General features: G+C 45.6%; 1 protein-coding gene across 2 annotated transcripts in view; it reads right to left on the bottom strand.

Moving 5' to 3' along the window:
* The window catches only part of SBNO2 (strawberry notch homolog 2), a 67,490-nt gene that overhangs the window by 20,488 nt on the left and 26,513 nt on the right, over window positions 1-20,489 (bottom strand). The window contains exons 1-3 of one of the 2 annotated variants that reach the window (XM_030032801.2): window positions 12,809-13,080; window positions 6,168-6,332; window positions 235-327 (exon numbers count right to left, since the gene is read on the bottom strand). In XM_030032801.2, coding sequence (XP_029888661.1) covers window positions 235-327; window positions 6,168-6,332; window positions 12,809-12,853 — 303 coding nt within the window. In that variant the 5' untranslated portion in view covers window positions 12,854-13,080. Of the gene's footprint in view, window positions 1-234; window positions 328-6,167; window positions 6,333-12,808; window positions 13,081-20,489 lie in introns of those variants that run through there. The other variant, XM_030032799.2, reaches the window with a different exon arrangement.

Below are 20,489 nucleotides of genomic sequence, written 5' to 3' on the forward strand. Positions count from 1 at the left end.
GGTACTCCACAGCATAAAGCAGTCATGAAAGCCCAATCATTCTTTAACATAGCAAGGTTCCACCAAGGGAAATATAAGACACTTCTGGGAAAGGCCAGTGACTTGTAACTGTCTGGTTTTCTTGTCTCACTCCCTCTGAAGGGAAAACAGTCAGAACTGCTCCCCTCCATGCTGTGATGTTACCAAGTTAAGAGCATGGTGTCCGATCCTAGTAAAGCCAACCATTATTCTCACCTGGTAGCTTATGAGGAGTGGTGTGTTGGAGACAGCAGGAACATGGTCATTTGAACTGTTTAAGCCAGTGAATGATCTGCTGGGTGAGAACAGCTGGAACAGAAAGAGTGCAGGTGAGAACGCAGCCTTAACCCTCAGCCCTCCAACCCCAACAAGTATGAAAATACAACAGTAAAGATACTTGTCCTCTGTACTCAGATCTTACACTCTGATATTGTCAGTGGACTTTAATACTTTGTGTGAATGAAAAGCCCTGGACAATAATTCTGGAAACTAATAAATCTTGCAAATGCCATACAACATACACACAGGGAATAACTGACCAAGGTAAATACATTCTTGCAAGAAGTGTGAACATTTTGTGCATGTGCCCATAGGTGATGAAAGCCTGCAGGGACACATGTCCTCCCACACCTGTGGACAGGAGTCTTTCTGCCGTAGTTGTAATAACTACATGGCATTAAGATGGGTCATCCTGAAATGCCACATTTTGCCTTGAAACCTGCGATCTCGGGCATAAGCCCACCTTTCATACACCTCCCATTAGCACTAACAGATTACCTGTGCAAACGTTGCCACTTAGGAGCCAGCAGTCCCTGTCAAGACCTGACCAAAGATTATTATGGGAATATTGGACTTGCTCTGCACTGGAGCAGTTAACGTTAGTCACTGTTTTCCCATTTGCTTCAAAGGGAGCTCTGTACAAAACTGCTCTGCCATTCCTGACAAGACAGGTCCTCGTTAAAAGGAGCCGTGCAGATTCTCATTGTGGGGTCATGTGTTTTATTCTGAACTGGTGACTCCAACTGAGAGCTCTGGTTGGATTTGCTAATGGAAGAGAAACAGCAACACTTTGGGGACCAGAAGAGGAGACTGGAGTACAGTCAAGGAGATCCAAACAGGGGGAACGGGAAAGACTGAAAAAAAACTGCAACCAAAAGCCATCGCTGGGAAAGGACCAAGCGTTAAATCAGAACACCAACACTTTACATCTTCTTACAAACTGCCCTTGAGGCAAGTGTTTACTTAATGATTTTGCAGTTTTGTTTTTAACATTAAAACAACTGTTCAAAGTAATTACCTAACTGCACCAGAGCACAACCTGTGGGTCAGCACAAATTAACAGCTGCCCAGAGGTTAAGGACTGCTACCCTTTGCCTGAGACCACCAAAGCCTGCATGCTTCCAGCTGCCCTTCAGGCTCACCTCACTCTTGCAGAGACCGGGACCACTGGTTAGGACCTCCACCATAGACACCAGCCACGAGGCCCAGGAGGTCAAACTGCACCAAGACCCCCATCAGGCCAGCAACGGTGGGGGTCAGGCTGCCTTATAGGCTGGCCAGGTCTCTCCAGCACCAACTGCTCTGTCAGAGTTAATGATGGCTTTGGACCATCCAGCCCACTGCACCGCAGCCAGCTAGGAGAGCTCCCAAGACACTCCTAGCTGGGAAGGCACAATCGAGGAGATCCTTTGTCTGCCCCCACACAAACAAAATCACACTGGAATTTCCCAAAAGTGAGCAAGGTCAAGCCAGCAGCTCATGGCATCCAAAGCAATCAGCAATTCCAGAAGCAGCACTACTTGAAGTTTATAGCCTGCAAAGACTGCCAGACTTAGAGACCCATGCTCCACCAGCAGAAGAGAAAGATGGGAAGTTCTTAAGCATAAACACTCCGATTATTTCCTTTTTTTTTTTTTTTTTTTAAATTTAAAAAAAAAAAAAGAAAAAACCACCCTCCATTACTGGAAGCCTGAGTCAGAATTACCAGAAGGAAGCTGGATGGAAGAGCTATTTTCAGTGCCAGCAAATCTGGAGAGCAGGTGAAACATCTCCACCTACAAATCTGAGCTCAGTATAAGTTTCTTCTTAGGCAAGAGAAAGGCCCAGATGTGCTGGAATGGCAGGACCTGCTTTGCTTCTCTCAGCTCTAGCAGTGGAAAGTTAATGCAGGTCTGGTTTTGCATCACACATTCTTCAAAGTACAAATCCCTGTTATCCCAATTCAGCAACGGGGCTCTGGCACACAGCATTTCATCTCAGGTATTGCAAAGGAAGCGACAGAAACCTTGGTTGTTTGGAGCACTGAAAAACTAACCACATAGCTGAGAATATGTTGTGAGGGCCAGTCCAGGTGGGACCAGCAGCTATAGTGGGTGATATACCGTTTTGCCCCAGACTGAACTTGTACAATTCCTTCCCTTCTCTGCTCTCACTCACCTCCCAGTTTGATTTTCTCCTTCCTCTATGCTACATGTCTAAAAACATGAACAGAAGAGGTATACACAGCATACATGAGAACACTGGGATGTAAGCAGGAGAGAGACTCATTCAGTAAAGCTGCTGACAATTGCACAATCAAAGACCCGGTCTTACTCCATTTTTCTCCTCTTTGCATTATTCTCCGTTTTGCCCCATCTTGCCTTGACTTCCATGGGAAAAAAAACAGTCACCATCTGGCTGACAAGCCAACTCTCCTCCACATAAATTCATTCCCTATGTACTGAGCTAGGAGAAGGGTGTTCATGTTTTTAAAGCGCTGTGAATGAGTTAGAAAAAACTACATCAGCAGCTCAAAAAAATTCTAGCTACAAGCTTCAGAGGTTGCTTCCCCAATCTTAAAAACACTGTAAACTTGTGACATGGTTGTGAGAAAACACAATGGATTACATGAACTATCTTTAAAAGGTACTTCACAACTTAATTACAAATGAAGCAAGTGTGTTTTGTCTGCTAACTCCTGCAAATATTTAACAGTGTAGTAGCTCTTCCCTCCATGCCCATTCCTGAAATGATAAAACAGAGACAACACATTATATACATCTCCTTTCTTTATGGGTAACAGCTCTCCCCACACAGGCACATGAAGGGAGCCCTGCATTCAGCCACTTCCTCTTCAATCACAAACACTCCACCTAAAGCTTCAGCACTGGGCACTTGAGATAAGGGTTTCTTACTGAGCTTGAAATGTTCAGCATTGCACAGTCTCACTGTGATGCTTTTCTCCAATTCTGCTCTGTCCCCCTTTCTGTAAACCCACCTCCCTAGTGCTAGTGACAGCTGATGGAAGGAAGAGGGAAAGCTAAAATATGGATATACTCTTTTCCACGCCATATCTTCAAATTGCTACATGACAGAAGACAGTTCATTATTTTATTTTTTTTTAAAGAGGACAAAGTATAAGGCTGTTCTCGTACCTGGGATCTACACGTGGGTCTCACGAAGGATGCATCCAGCTTCACTCATGAGATGTCCCATTATCAGAGCTGTTTAGAGACTGCCATTTCTGCTCCACCTAAATCTCCGAGACTGAAATTCTGGAACAACTACTGTCCTGACAACACAGTGCAAGGCTAGCCATTGCTCCTGGGTAAAAGCTGATTACACAGCTACAACTGATTGAATGCACTGTTTCAAAATAGATTAGGACTCCATCTGGCTGGGTTACATATAGTGTAAAGTGACCGACATCCAGTTTTGTACAATGGCTACTCAAAAGCCAAAATTCCTGCAATTTTAGGGAAAATTATGGTGGTGTAATGATGTGGGGAGGGACAGGGAAAGATTATCTAAATTGCTTGTATATTGGTGCAGGATATCAGCAAAGTCTCTGTCCTGTACTGAATGTTACAGTAAGGAACCTTTTCTTCCACACTGCCTTGAGATTTTGCAACAGATCACTTGTTTCCCTCCTTTTATGACAACAAAAAAACCATATTTGAAATTTAGGTGATAAAACAGCTGCCAATCATGAGTCAATCTGACAATCCATTTACCTAGCATCCTGTGAGTTACCACCTCCCATGCAAAAATGAAACTGAAATCTCCTGACTAGGACGTATTTAACTGACACCTCGTCAGGAAATGTCAAACTCAGTAAAAAAAAAAAAAAAAAAAAATCCAACCAAAAAAATCCCCCAACCACCTCTGTATTCAAAAACACAGATAAGACAATGTTTAAAATAGCTAGAGATTCTTTTCAGAAGGAAGTCGTTTACAAATGGAATTCCAAGGAGTTAATTGGCCTTATCTGAACCTAAGTGCTCTGCAGGACAACAAGGGGCGAGGGGAGGACAACGGAAGAACAGCATGCAACAAGAATGGGCTGCTCTGCTACGGTCAGACAAGTTTGTCTCATCCTTATGTGACACATACTTGTTTCTCACTTGCATTCTTTACACTGGATTTAGAACAGCATTTCCCAGTAAGTTTTTTGCTGTATACTCCACAGATACAAAACTACAAGCTTTTTTAGGCATCGAGTATCTTTACCAGAGTTCACATGTTTAGAAACAGGATATCACAGAACTATTTCTGTAGTGATTTAGGCTACTACATAAAAACCCAATAATAATAGGAGACTAGGAGTAGTAAGGCACATGCCTTCTCTGTCTTGGGAGATGTATCTGTTTTCTAGCTTTTTTTAACCATCCAGTTTACAAACCTGTGATGTCTTCAGCCATTTCTTTGGCTCAAATAGCTCAGCTCTCTTCCTGCTGTCTCAAACTTCAAGTTCAAACTGGTCCAAAGTTACCAGGCTGCGTGTGGATTGCCTGTGGAACCCTTGCTGCCAATGCAGCAGCGTGGCCCTTGATCTCTAACACATTTATCCACAGGAGCGAGAGCTGTGGTATTCTCTCCCTCCAATTACAGAGACACTGAGGGCCAAGCAGACGCTGCAAAGGTCTATAAATGTGATCAAATCTCAGTAATTTCAGTAAGAGCTCAGGTGTCTGATTTGAGGATCTGCATGAATGGCCTAAGATCTCACAGAAAGTCTAAGGCAGACAGGAGCTTCGATTGCCCAAGTCCCAGGCTAGGACCCTTGCCACCAAGCCACACTCCTTCAATGCCCAACCTGCCACTGAGCCACACAGCAGCATCATTTCAAAGTGGAACCGCTGCCAAGGCTCTTACTTCCAAGCTGTGACAAACAGCCAGCTTTCTTCATGGAAATATAGTCAGACACACTACTAACTGCAAAGTGCAGCCTCTAAACGCAACAGGACCTTAAAATACAACAGTAACTAAAGCATGGGCATGCCAGATTGCCTTCTGGGGTATTCACATTGAATGTTTTTCCCCCACAGTTTTCATAAGAGAATGACCTACAAAGGAAACCTACTGCACGGCTGGGCATTTACTGCGAGAGCTGAGATCGAGAGATTCAACAGATGTGTATGATATCGGTTCCACCAACAACCAAAGCTGGTGGCTACCCATAGTGACTGATACCCGGTTGTGCAACGGTGAGTAATCAGTCCCAACAGATGAGGGAAAACAGATGGCAGAAGGCTGGTAAAAATGCACAGAACCACATGTTGCTGTAGGACTGCTGGGAGATCACACGCCCAGAAAAACTCAGAGATGTAAAAGCTTGCAGGGACTTGAACTCACAAAGTAAACACAAATGGTTAGCCTTAAGTTGAGACAGAGTTTGTTTTTTAGTCATTGTTACTAAAATATTTGCCATGGAGAATAAACAAATGGTTGCTGCTGCTGCTGGGGACAGTTCATGATCTATGTCACGGTGTTTTTCCTGGAGTCCATCTCTTCAGCACTCCTGAGTGCCCTGTCGCAGGCCACTCTGGACCTGCTGAATGTTTTAGGGATACATCTTCCTCATGATGCACCTACCTGCCACAGCTGTCAGAAGAAAGAACTAGTGCCTGCACCACACCGTGAAAGAGTGCACGTATCCCTTTGAGGATGTCCGGATTCTCTCCTGCTTCCAGGAGACTAAAGTATGTGTAATCACTTCACCCCTTCCCTCCTCATGTGAAATTGGTAATAGTGAAATAACATCATCATACTGCAACTTCACCCCTGTAGGGAATTGGGTTGGTTTCTTAATTCCTTGGTGAAAACACCACGGGATGAAGCCTGAGGTATTTGTTGTCTGATGGGGAGGATGGAAGAGGAGTGGCCCATACCTCTATTTGGTTCTGCTGCGGTGTGTTTACATCCCATAGTGTTGGCACATGGTTCAGACTATCTGCAGGCAAGAAGTCCTTAGGATCTGCAATGTCAGAGAGGGAATCGGCAGGAGACGAGAACAGGGAGTTGTTGTTGGAGAGCTCATCGAGGTATGAAGAATCCTGAAATGGAGAAATGACCACAGTTAGAGGAGGCAGGATGAGAAGACCAGAGAGCTCCTTTCTCACACCTACTCATCCAGGAAGTTTTAATTTCTTGCTATTAAATGAGCAGCTCTGTTACTTCATGCTCCACAAAACTTAGAAATTAACTTGTAAATGAGGACATGCTCTAAGCAGCTGTTTTAAAATCTGAGTTTCTTGAAAAAGTAGGAAAAACGCTGACTGGATAGACGTGCCGGTACACATTCAAAACTAACTCAGACTGTGAGCATCCCTACATACAGAAGAGTGGAAGAAAGAGGAGCATTCAGCAAGATGTCAGTCACCTCAACTTTGTGTTTGATTGACAAGACTGCTGAGGGGTGAAAAGTCCTCAGCCTAACACCCAAAGGACTCAAGTATTTCATTCATGCACAGAAGCCCACAGAGTACCAGCTAAACCTGATAATGGCACAGCTGTTTAATTGCAATTTATAACACAGCAATACCTGGAGGCTTCAAAAAATCAGTCTCATCATGCTAGGTTCTGCACAAACAAGGCTGCCACAAGCAAGGGGGAAGAAGCAGTAGTGTCACCTGGATTTGCATCTAGATAAATCCTGGCAAATCTACCAATCCTTTTCCCAAGGGCATGCCTCAGTCCGGACAAGAAGAGAATGTGCTTCAATGACGAGGATCAGGCTCTGCCCTTGCTCTTTTCCTGGCGCCTGTGTTGAGACAGCTTACAGTTGGTTTATTTTGTGCCAACCCAGTGATGATGTTGGTTTGAGTCACACAGACTCTAGCTCAGAAAGAGCCTTCAATCCCCTCCCTACCATCAGTTCCTTGTCTGGTTTTTCAAATTTCAGGTGGCAAGAGCCAACAGCCGAAAAGCACTTCTTACTCTACATCCTTAGCTCTGGCACCGATCACTGCACCTTCCCTGACTCCATCACATCATCTCAGCTCTCCTTCCACATCAAATACCACTTTCAAAGCAGAAAAACTTTGTCTGCTCTTTACTGAAGAGCAACATACATCCAAACACCAAGCTCCAGCACACAGGTCCTGTTGGAGACAAGCCTCTGTCCCAGAGGGATAGGCAGACAGACCAACAGGTCTTTCTTGGTGCCCCATAAAATTCTGCCATCACAAATCAGTTTTGTGGTTCTTCACAAGGGGCGGGTTTGTCAGCGCACAGCCAGCTCAAGCTCTCCACTAGGCCAGATAACCAAATGAGTGCGATAATACCGCAGCACGGCTGCCAGGAGAGCCACAGTGTCTGATATGAGGAGAAATCGCTGTTCATTTCCAGTTAAGGGCCAATTTCCTACTACAAGGCAGAAAGGCAGCCAAAGATTTTTAAAAGTCACTTAGCCCTGCCTGACATAAAATCATGAACAGCTGAGCCTGCTTGCACTATTCCTAAGGGCTTCAGGCCAAGAGCAGGGTCAGACTCCCCCCTGATTGCTATCAAAGTTACAGGTTTGCAGTGTTTAAAACCATCAGGACAGATTCCCTTCACCTCCTTCCCAGATGTCTTGTTTGGCACCCAAGCAGACAGTCTCTACTCCAGAGCCATAGGTGCAGGCGCTGGCAGCCGTGCAAGAGCACCAATTCACTAAAGCAAAGGCAAGCAGTAACAGAGATTGCAGGCGCAATGTGTAAAGTTTGTATTCTTCAAATACCAACCAGGGGGTCCCAAAGGTCTAAAGAGAAAGGGCAGTTTGTTAGGCTGTGCTACCAGGGTGGTACTGCTATGCGGGACACCCTCCTGCTAGCACCGGGTACTTGTGCTGATGTGTGACACCGCTGCTGCCTGCCCAACAGCAGACGGGCAGCGTTTCCTGTGCAGCTCTTACTCTTGATATTTCTGTGGCTATTTTAGGATTACCCAGAAACAAAGGCTTTTCAGAGACTGAAGCAGACAGCTAGATTTATCATCTCAGACTTAAGTGATCTCTGGAAATGGGACTCTGTTTCACACTACAGTAAGTAGGAAAACACTTGGGTAAATATGGCCTTTCCTTGCCAGAGCAAGTGCCTTGTGCATCCTGCAGCAACCTGCCTGTCTACCTCCCACAGCCTTAAGCTCCTGACCTAGAGTACTGTACAGGCAGTATATGTGGGATTCAAGCTATCATTGTTCACGCTACAGAGATTTTTCTTCCATTAACTCCCACCTCCCAAGGTCTGTAGCCTCTCCCAACCTTCCAGTCCTCTGCAGAGACACTTGCTGATTACCTCGAACCACTGTGCTGCTGAAACAAGCCATCATCTCCCCTTGCTGTCCTCCCCACCCTTCTGCTTCTTCCTCTGGACTCATGATCCTGAGAACAAGCGCTGCAGCAGTTCAACAGCCTCCAGACTGTCACCACAATCTACGCTCCTGTGCTACCACACCTCTTCAGATCCAACCAGCATATGGGTAAAGAAGAGACCATTGACATCTGGGCTTGCTGTGGCTTAGGAAGAGAGTTTAACAATCACCTAATACTATTCTTTCATATTACACCTGTTATAAAACAGTTCAGATCAATTTTGTAGCAACTCTTCTGGCCATTCCCAGAAAGGAGGAAGAGAGAGATGGACAGGCAGATGGACTGCCCCTTCACCCATCTGCTCTGGTACCTGATACACTAGACTGATGCAGCAGCCAGAGGACCCGAAACAGCTGGAAACTCCACTTAGGGTGTCTGACAGTCCAGATACTACACAGAGGATAAATACAGACTGATATCAAGAGGCTCATAAGAATTCCTTTGAAGAAGTTACTTTCAAAGCCCAGCACTAGAAACAACAACTATTATCTACTTTGAGCACCCACCACAACGTGGTGACACAAACAGCTCCTGAGACGGACCTGGAACTACAACTCTCCCACTCGAAATCCATGACAGTACAAGTGCTTTGTCCATACGCAGTGAACAATGGCTGGTTAAGCAGCAGGTCCCGAGACACAGACATGCTGCTTTTCACAGGTGCCTGGAGAGATCCTGAATGGAAACCTAAAAGAAAGCACACCTCGGGCCGGGCCATCTCGCACACATCACACAGTGTTCGGCAGGCAGGAGGAAGAGCAGAGGCTTGCTCCCAACAAGCCCTCAGAGCTCAGCTCACATGTGGAGATGCAAGAACTAGTTCCTATTCATAACAAGCAAGAGGAGACATCATCATTGTTGATTTTAAATCTAAAAGATGAAAGGCATTTATTATAATCTGCATGCTGAGGGGAGAAGCACGTTATTCCTCTCTCAAGGACAAGCAGGCCTGGGAGATACTGTGCTCCAGACAAGAAAGAACTAAACCAAAAGGCTGGACTTGCAAGGCAAACCCAGCTTTGTTTAGCCAGAGGTTTTTTGGTTTTTCTTTTCATTATGAAAAACTTTGTTATGCAGATCCATTTCAGCATTTAACTGACAGCATTTCACTGGAGGGCTTCACCACCCAGGGACAGCAGCAGCATCTCAAGGAGTTGGATGGTCTCAGATCCCCACCCAGTCTCATCGCTGAGCTACGGTGAGACACTTCTGCGTGAGTTTTATTCATTTGCAAATACCACTGACAGAAGTCAGTTCAGGAGGAAACATCTGCAAACACATGGGCATGGCAGCAAAAAGGCTGTAGAGCAGACTAGAGTGGCCATTGCTCATTAGGGCCCTGAAGATGGGAAAGCACTGGGCTAGAAGTGCAATGGGATGTGTGAAAGCACTGTAACGCAACCGAGATACCCCGGCAAGCACCCCCCCTTCCTGAGCCCAGCCGCTTCAATCCCCCAGCGAAGGCTCCAGCCCCACCACCCTCCACCACCACTCCCTCTGCTTGGGGCACCAGACTGAAATGGGAAAGACGAAATCAGCCTCCAAGTCAGAGAGAGGATAATAGTAGTCCTGGAAATTACTTCAGTGATCCCATCCTCGTGCAGTATTAAGAGTCATTAGTCACAAACTTTCAGTCTCCCGTTTGTCTTACCTAATTACATTATCTAAAGAGCACTAAACCTAGTAACATGCTAGATCCCCGCCCTGAAAAGCTTACAGTGCACCCCAGTAAATTAGTCTTGCTTACATACAAAATGCAGTGTAATTGTTTAATACAAGGTCATACTGATAACTACAACCTGTGTCATTATAAACCATGCCTTGACTAATTACTCCACTAGTTTAAATGGAGCAAACAGGAGAGTCTCCTCAAGGGAAAGGAAGGATCACCACCTAAACCATCAGCTCATGAAATAACAGAGCGAGGAAAAAGACTCCCTTCCTCAACAGGATAAAGCCACTGTCAGACCCACAGATACTCTGATACTGGTTATAGCTGATCCCAGCCAGAAGAGACCCTCAGCCAAAAGGTGCCAAGCCCCGACGCACAGATGGAAGCAGCTGCAAACAAGATGATGACGTTAGGGATAGAAGAGATGGCCCAAGAAACCACAAAGACTGAGGACATCACAGGTGCAGCAAGCGCTGAAAGGGGTGATGAGCCGAGTAGAGGGACTGCAAAGCCAGCTCCCAGATCTGGAAAGCGCTACTTCTGCTTTTCAGATGGTCTGATGTGCTTGAGAAGCTGCTCAGTGAAATCACTCCAGAGAGGTCAACCATCTCAGTCATCAGGATTTGAAGCAAGTTATTTTGTCCCTGTTTAAGACTGATTAATAAGAGTTTTAAAATTTTCTCACTGGAAATAAGAGGTTTTTACAGTAATAGCGCTTATTTTATGTTTCAGTGGAAGTTGAATTTCTGCAACAGATGGAAGTTATCCTGCAAGGCAGGATCTTTATTTCAAATGCTATTCTGCAACCATTCTCCATGTAACTCTTATTTCTGGAATTAGGCTTTTTGATTTTGGGGGGTTTGGTGGGTTTTTTGGATTTTGGTGTCGTCGTCCCCCCCCCCCCCCCCAATTGAGCATAGCCTGCAACCAAAATCCAGACAGCACGCTGCAGATCATCATTGGTAGAAGAGTTTTACCACAGGGGGCTGGCAGACCTGCTTTGCCTCCATCTCTCCAGCCTGCTTCGTTAAACACTCCTCGGCACCAGGCCAGCAAACACCTGGGTGAAGCACTAGCTTGAAGATCTCAACCCCGAGCGCTGCATCTCAGAGCACAGACTCTTGCCAGTTTCTCCCATTACAGAAGAGAGACCTTGAAGTCTGCTATGAAAACACAGTTCAGAACTAACTGCTCAAGGCAGAGATGTAGTTTATAGAAGCCCACTATAAAGTGGCGAAAGGGCGATTCCCTTACAGCAGGGTGACCACCTAATGGAGAATTTTATAAGGGATCAACGGCCAGCCGATGCAGAGGCTATGCACCAGTGCTGGCTGTGGGTCTCACCAGCATGGTTTTTTTTTTACATTGAAGTTGAAATATATCAGCATACTAGAACAGGAGATAGAGGATCACAAATCATTGTCTGGTCTTCATATCAGAAGATGCTCTAGTGAGTAACTTGATAAATCAATGATAGTCATTTACTGGACTTCTAAACTGTGAGTGCAAATGAACCGCCAGTCAATGCTACTATGGCACATGGTATTTCTGTCATCCCAAAACAGAAAAGTTATCAAAACCAAAAATTAACTCCCTAGAAAAGATCAGAAAAAAATCAGGGTAAAACAACCCAAACACTTAACCTCTTTCTCCCAGCCACTGGGAACAGCTCAGTTCCTTTAGTCAAAACAAAGGCTTTGTTAAAAATAATGAAAGAACAGTTGAAGTCTAAATACAGGAGTATGCATCCTAAAAATATTTTTGGCCATCAATATAAATGGTTTACTTGCTCACAATCCAGACACGGAGGAAAAAAATACTCCTTCTGCACAGCAACTACAGATTACTCCCCTACATAGCACGCAGTTGATATGGGGGTTTAAAACACCAGATGTATATATACACAGGCATACGCAAATATACATACACAAAGCTACACTGCCAGACAAGTGAGATGTGACATCTCGAAAAACACAGATTAAGCAAATTATGTTCAGGAAAGACAGAATCAAGAATTAACAGCTTCAATGTAAACAGTTGATCACTAAAAGAAAATCTTTTAGCTGCCAAAACTCAGTCTTTCTAAATATGGGGCAATAAACTTGCAGTCTTAAGGGTTCAGTGCTCTGGCCGGCAAGCATTTCCATTGCTTTTCTGTACCCAGCATCTGGTTTAAAAATAAAACTCCTGAAAGCCATTACAACTACATAAACACATCGATCAACTCTCCACACAGCTCCTTTTCCTCCAAGTTTCGCAGTTAGTGACCAAGTTCTAACCGACAGGCACAGTCTCCAAGTAACACATGTTTCAGCAGAATACAAATCACATCTTCAGCACAGTAAATCTGCTCCCACTGCCTTGCGTCAAGTCATCACCCCTAAACCTCTGCTGCCATTGCAAAAATTACGGGGGACACACAAGCCCAGGGGAGCAGCTGGAGCTGGCTGCCCTCACAAGCAAAACACACGAGGAAAAAAAAAAAAAGAAAAATCAGGAATTACCTTGTAGAGAGATGGGAACTTTAGCCAGAACTGCATTTGGGACATTTTAAAACAGCATTCAGTTTGCTGTCGGCAGAGCAGGACGTGGATGAAGCAGTAAGGTGAGATTTTTCAGTATATAATGGAGAAAGGTCTTCATTCATGACCGCAACAGCAGCAAACAGCCAGGAAGAGAGCTCATCAAGGGTTTTTAAAAATTAACATGCAGAAGAAAGGAGTGAAAATGGAGGAAAAAAGGACAGCCATACAGTGTGTCTGTCCTAAGCCTGTGGAAATTTGCATATAGTGTTTAGTCATGAAGGAGAGTGCTCTTACTTCCTCTAAGTACAAGGGCTGACTTTCAGGAAATGATGCCTGCTTGGTAAGTCAGTGAAATTACTGGCAATGCGATGAGAATTACTGTATGTGGTGTAATTCAACCACAGATACACTGTAAACAAAGCTGTGCTCCGTGGCGGCGCGGCCAGACATGGGGCAGGAGAGGTCCAGGCAGGAGCCTGGCTCCCCCTGGCCGATTGCCCCCCCGGTCACCAAAGAAAACACGAGCATTTGCCCCACAGCAGCCCCTGCTTTGGGGCTGGGGGTTCCTGCCCTCCTGATTTCAGGGGCTCAGATGAAGTAATCAAACTGAAAAAGATTATTAAAAGTATTCACAAGTTGCTTCTTTCCCCCTCCCAAGACCCATGTGCTTTCTTTTGTCTTCAGTATCTGCCCCACCCCAAATATTGCAATTAGAACATAAAAAGGAGTAGCCATTTTCTTAACTTTCTTTTCTAGATCATTGTTATTTCTCCGTGTCCAGGAACATTGCCTTCTTTTTCTAAGGCCTTCCCTTTTAACTTTAACAGTTTTGGTAACAAAAATAAGTAAAATTTCTGGTGGGAAATGGAAAAAGGCACAAAAAGGGGACATCTGAAAGGGATTTGGTCGTCACAAGCTTAAGGAAAGTCTGCTCCGACACAGTCTGAGGCTGAAGAAGAAGTGAATTTGCCAGAGTACCCACCGCCCTCCAGAAAAAACATGAGAACTTTTCTGTTTGCTTTGTGTGCAAGAGGTTCCTGTTTGCTTCTCCCTAGCACAGCCGGCAGCAGCATTGGTGCTGGGCTCTGGCTGTGGGGTTAGTGCCCCCGAGCTCCCCAGGCAGTGCCCAGGGGCTGCTCCAGCGCAGACCCGGGCTGGACGCTGCACCACTCCGTGTCCAGGAGCACGGCTATGCTGCTAAACGCTCTCAGGCAGCCATGCCGCCAGAGGAGGGCAGGGAGAGGGACTCAACCTGGCCGGCAAACCCGGCAGAGCACGAACCCAGCAGTGCAGATGCATGTGCTGAGGACGGGGAGAAGAGCGCTGGCTGCCGATCTCTCCGTTCCTGCTCCGAGTCTTTCCATGCAACCACGGCATGGCCTGAAATGAAACGCAGCTCGTCACTGTTCTGCGTTAGAGCCAGCGCTTGGTGCCTGCTGTCATTGCTGATACAAGAGCTCTCGGGACTTTGTGCCAAGAACTGCTGGAAAATCCCACATTGCAAGGCACTTCTGTCACTCCATAGTTCTGTTTTTTGAGAAGACAGCAAAGGCCCTACCAGGCTGCAACAGATGAGAGTGGAAAACGAGGTGCTCTCCAACCCCTCTGAGAATCAGGGGAGACAAAGCAGAGGAGGATAGTTTTGCTTTATGACATTGGATGAGCACAGAGGACTGGCCCCTGCAAGGAAGACACGCTGAATCCCGGGGCTGAAAAACCACCTGCAGGACACAAACCCACAATGGGGCTCATTTCCAAGGGCAGCTGGGTACACGGCACAAGCCACTGCAGCACAGCAGTTCCACAGGGATTAATACATTAATAGCCCTTAATAATGAGGATCCACGTTCCATCATGCAAAACACCTAGTACAGAAGAGTTTTTTCAATAAGCAAATGGGAAAGAAGAATGCCTTTCCCCAGGCACTCGGACTGCAGCCAGGGATGCTGGTGCCGCGGTCAGAGAAAGTGAGGAAAGGGCAGCCCCAGCAGCTCTCGCCCCGGGAGGAGCCGGAGCATCGCTGCTGGGCTCTTCCTGTTATTAGAGCACATTTCACCTCTTGGTGAAGGCTGCGAGCAACAGTTACACGAGTGCTGCTACGGAAGAGGCATTCTGCAGGAACTGTGGTGAAAATGAAGGCTTTGGTTTCTGTGGGCAGCTGGTTTGGGGTGGAGAAAGGCAGTGGGTTTTCACTGCTGCTTTTATCTGAATTTGATTGTATTTAATTAGCTGGTAGTGCCCTGGAGCTTGGGATAGGTGCTTTAATGATACATTTGAAGTAAAGAGACCAAATAAATTTTTTAAAATGTCTTAATTAGTGACTTGCTGGTGACTGCCTTACTGTGTGACCTTGATTAAACCACCAACTCTTGCCTAAGACTACCAAGGTCTTGCTATTTATGCAACCTTTAAAAAGCAGGTGGTTTATTTCCTCTTCCTTTTCTGTTAGACAAATAGGACAAAATGTAGGCAACAAAACTGGACCACCAAAAGGAAGCAAGATGTAGGACATTGTTATAGATAACTAGGACTGCTAAATTGATTTTGCAAGACCGCAGTAATTTAATCACAGAAGATAAGATAACCCATGAGAAACCGCCACCTAGAATTTTAACCACCTGTCCTAGGGGAGAAGACATGCCACAGCATTTCTGCTCTCCACAATTAATTCGTGAACACGCATGCTGACAGACAGGGACAGGAAAGCAGAATTATTCCAGCATTCACATGAATTTGACTTACCGTCTTCCAGCAAAATCTGAAATGTACAACTGTCCTGCTTTCGGCTGGGATAGAGTTAATTTTCTTTCTAGTAGCTGGTATAGTGTTATGTTTTGGATTTAGTAGGAGAATAATGTTGGTAACACACTGATGTTTTCAGTTGTTGCTAACTAGTGTTTATACCAAGTCAAGGGTTTTTCAGCTTCTCATGCCCAGCCAGCAAGAAGGCTGGAGGGGCTCAAGAAGTTTGGAGGGGACACAGCCAGGGCAGCTGACCCAAACTGGCCAAAGGAATATTCCATACCATCATGACCAGTATATAAACTGGGGGGAGGGGGGTAGATCACTGCTCGGGAACTAACTGGGCATTGGTTGGCGAGTGGTGAGCAATTGCATTGTGCATCACTTGTTTTGTATATTCCAATTCTTTTATTATTGTCATTTTATTATTGTTATTATTATCATTATTATTCTCTTCCTTTTTGTCCTATTAAACTGTTCTTACCTCAATCCACGAGTTTAACTTTTTTTTCCCCCGATTCTCTCCTCCATCCCACTGGGTGGGGGGGAAATGAGCAAGTGGCTGTGTGGTGCTTAAGTTGCTAGTTGGGGTTAAAGCACAACAATCACCCAGTTAGTTACTTTGTTGGGTAACCTTCACAGCATCCTCTACCACCTCCTAATCACTGACCTACAGGACAGCTTCCTGAACACGCTGATGGTTTCTTGAAAGCATTTGCTGAACTTGTAGGAAAGCACAAATACAAATCAATATAGACTAACACACCTGCACAGGAGAAGACCTGGCAGCTCATCACCCTCACAATAACCGAAGAGCCTGGGACCAAATTTCCTAAAATACTTAGCTGCCAAAAGACGGGGTTTTCAGACATGTCCAAGCACACTCCAGGCTCAGCTTCCTGACTCAGTGAGACACTTGTGAAAAAAGCCATCAGGCCCCTGAATGTGTCTGCAAGCCAAGCTGCTGGGTACCCATCCCACGCAAACAGGCAGCTGCAGGGATACCCGAGCAATGCCTAGGACACATAATCAGATCGCAGCAATGTGTCTTGGAAAAATAAGTCCAAGAGTAGCTAAAGGGTGGAAGAGTACTAAATACCTGCACGCTACAGTTTGTCCTAACAAGGCTGGGGTTTTTTTCAGAGGGATGAAAGATGGGAGAGTACGTATTGTACAGACCATGCCCTGCTTTTCCTGTTCCCACGACACTACTGGTTTCACCCAGCTGGGTGCAAGGCTTTGCTTTGCATTTTGGCTGTTTTGAGAACCAAGAGCCATTCCTGCCATGCACAGGGCAGCCTCTGCTCTAGTTTCAAAAGTGAGTGAGAGGAAGCAAGGTGCATGGTGAGTGACTGCACTGAGGGGCTTTGACAAGTTGAGACCACAAATGGCTTATTTTTAAAACAGATGCTAAGAACAAGGATAACGAAGCAGCTGGTAGGTATTTTATAACCAGAGATGAAATTCAGTGTGTGCGAGGGGGGTGTTCGGATCTGCAAGCCCTGCCAGCACACGGCTCCCTTGAGGACTGGAAATTTGGAAGGCAATTACTGTTTGTCAGGAATGGGGAGAGGACCAGGAGACAGCCTGCCACTGAGCAAGCGCAGAGGGGAACTCCCAGGTTGGTGTTCCTCCTTAAAATAAGGAGAAACCAGGAAAACTCAGGAAGCATAAAGGAAAGCCAGCAAAAGAGTAAACTCTTGCAGGTGATCCTGAAAGCTGGAGGAAACCAGTGCATGGCAGCAGGCAGTGAGATGCTGTGACTCAGGGAATAACATACATATGAGGCCGGGAAAAGAAAAATGACTGAAGGTGTTCATGTCGGAGGCAGTATTTCTTGTGGTGACTGCTGTGGTAGGACCACTGGTGTTTTGAGCGCATTATGGATCAGGACACACAGTGACCGCCAGCGGAACTGGAGACAGGGAAACTCACTCAATCAGACTGACTCAGACCCATTCTGCTTTGAATTAAAGCATCTATTTTAAAACATCCCCCAGTGGTCTGCTATTAAATTATATTACCAGCGTTTTTTAAGAGCACTCTGTGTTTCAGACCAGTACTTTTCCCGCTTTTGTTAGCTTTACGAAGGGGAGGAGGCAGAGAACAGTGCTTGCCAAGAACTTCAGAACGCAGTTCTCCATCACCTCCTGTGCTTTTTCTCCTGCTTAGAGGTGGACATCACTGTCTGAAGGCAGCAATACAGATGAAAACTAACAAGTCTGGAATAGGGGAGACGCCAGAGGTCTCCAGGCCCTCATAGCCCCTCCCTAGGGCACCCCAGCCAGCTCCTGCAATCCACAGCCAAGCACGACTGACAACAAGTTATGCCTTAAAAGCAGAATTACTCTCACTTAACCACAGGTATCTCCACCTGAGATAGTCCCAAGAGCTCCCCTTATACATGGAAGGGAAAGATTTACTCCTGAAGTACAGTTCATCCAACCAAAAGGAGATATTGCTTTAGAATAACATCAGCTGCATCTCAGATGTGTCCCCTCCTCCTTGGTAGCCAGCTCAGGGTGGCTAAATCAGACGATCAGAGCAAACCGAGCACTCAGTCGGTGAATCCTGCGCTGATGCCTGAGCCCTTGAAGGAAAGGGTTGCAGCACCTGCACATACCTGCCTGCTCTGGCCCTTCGCCGTGAACCCAGTGCAGGGGCACCAACCAGCTACTGGCATGCCTGTCTCCAGCACTGCTGACCTTCACACAGCTCACAACTGAAGCAGCCAAACCCTTTACACATGCCGACAGCCCGGGCTGATGCCACTGTCTCCTCGTACACCGATGGCAATACTCGCTCAGCTCCAAGCTGGGAGCTCAGGTGGGTGTGTGGCCATGTTATCTGGTGGATCATCTCAAAATGCATTATCTGATGGATCATCACCCAGGCACCCTACACACAGTGAACCATAGCAAGGCAGGAGCCCACACCAAGAGCAGGGCGGTAGCAGACACACAAGTACCACACTCACAGCCATCCTGCTGGGGAGTACACACCGTCATCACCAACACAATTTCACCGTGCTTACTGTAACTAGGTCAGATTAGCCATTATAATCACAGCCTTCATTTTTCTAAACAAAGGCCTGAAGTAACTGTTAGGCATCTCACCGAAAGTGTTTATGAAGTATAATTAAATCAGCCAAAACCCCAACCCTGGAGTGCAAAAACAGAGACATGAGCATGTAAAGCAACTTGTTCATAAAATGCTTCAAAGGCACCAGAGCCAGTTAACTGTCTTAAAATTGATTTTAATATCTGTATTCCCTGTAGACATAACTCCAGGACAGCGATAGGTAGGAAGTTCCAGGACGTTTCTTATTCCAGGAAACTCTTCATTTCAGTCAGAACCAAGTCTTTCATATAATATAATTTAATAACTGTTATATTGATTTCTCTTAAATCACCACAGCTCTGTACACTGAAGCACTTTTAAAAATTAATACTTTTTTTTTTTAAGAGTAGGTTAATTTCTCCCCCCCCCCTTTAACAAGAAAGATTAATAGGAGATTGCAAGGGTCTGGTAGTGAAAAGAGGGCTGGTTTATGATTAACACATGCGGTCAAGAGCCCCCATACACCACAAGCAGATCAAACAAGGCTGTAACTGCATCTTTACGGCATTACTGCAAATGACCCTACCCAAGAGCAGCCGATTCCTCCCTGCCCCCACAAGCTAAATCAATCTGGACTGACCTCCTTCCTCCAGTCCAAGCACAACTCAAATTTTAAAAAGGGCACCCCAGTTTCCTGCCAAAGCATTTATACATGGAGCTGCTTCACTGAGGAGAAAAGGAAGGAGCTTCTGCAGAGTCCCCTTGCACACCCGCTGTGTCCACACCTTCCACGCTCAACAGGAGCTGCTCACCCTCACTCCAAAAAGATAGGTTTTATTTTTCAGTGTAACCTATGGCAGATGAAGTCAGAAGAGGTGGCTTCTGTGCGTTCAGAAAAGTTCTGTTGTGGATAGTCACAAGGAGCCAGTCAAATTAAGTTAAGCAAAGGGAAATACAGATTGACTATCAGAAACAGGCAGGTTCATTTTAGATAACAAAAGGCTCAGAGGAAATGGGCAGAGTCGTGTGTTTTAAGTAATTCTAAACAGGATAGAACAGTGAAGTTTAAAGAAAAATCTGTGGTGGCTAAGAGCAGCAAGTATTTACATGAGAGGTATGCGTTTCTAGAAAAGGCTGCTCTGCTTTTTATGATACGGCTCTGGGGACAGACTACAGCTCAACACACGCACCTGCCAAGGGACAGCAGATGCCAAATCCTCCTGGATTTAGTGTTTTGTTGTGGCAATTAACAGCTCTTACCACCAGTGATATCAGATAGCATTGATATGATAAAAATGCCTTTGCAGCAGAATTACTGCACACAAGCACTGGACTCCAACTCACCAGCACCTGAGACTGAAGAAATAAACAGCAGAAAGTGAGGGAAGCAATAGAAATCAAAACCTGCTTCTTTTCAGAACTTTGATTTCTAAGGACATGTGTGCAGTCAGTAGACTTTTTCCATAAGGAGATGACACCACAGGGCCGGGGCAAGACTTTGGCTTAAAACAACAGTTCCCAAGATCAAGAAATGCTATCAGACCCCAATATGGCCTCATATAACTATTTTCTAAACCTCAGTTTAAGCCACTTGTTTATATAAAGAATGCCAATAGACCGGCAAGGATGAATCACCCAAGAGCAAGCCAAAAAACAAAAATATTGGGGAGGAAACAAGTTCAAGTTCACATTAGGCTGTTCTGACCATGGAAATGAAGCACCTTTTCCAATATGCAGAAGTCCGTTCAGCGAGGCTGCTGCAGTGCACATAGAAATCGCTCTTCACCAGACCCAAGCAGCAGCAGCAAATGATTCGACTAAAAAGAAGTTCCCAGAGCAATTAACAAATGTGGCAACA

This window comes from Aquila chrysaetos, chromosome 12, assembly GCF_900496995.4.
Source record: "Aquila chrysaetos chrysaetos chromosome 12, bAquChr1.4, whole genome shotgun sequence".
Taxonomy (NCBI): Eukaryota; Metazoa; Chordata; class Aves; order Accipitriformes; family Accipitridae; genus Aquila; species Aquila chrysaetos.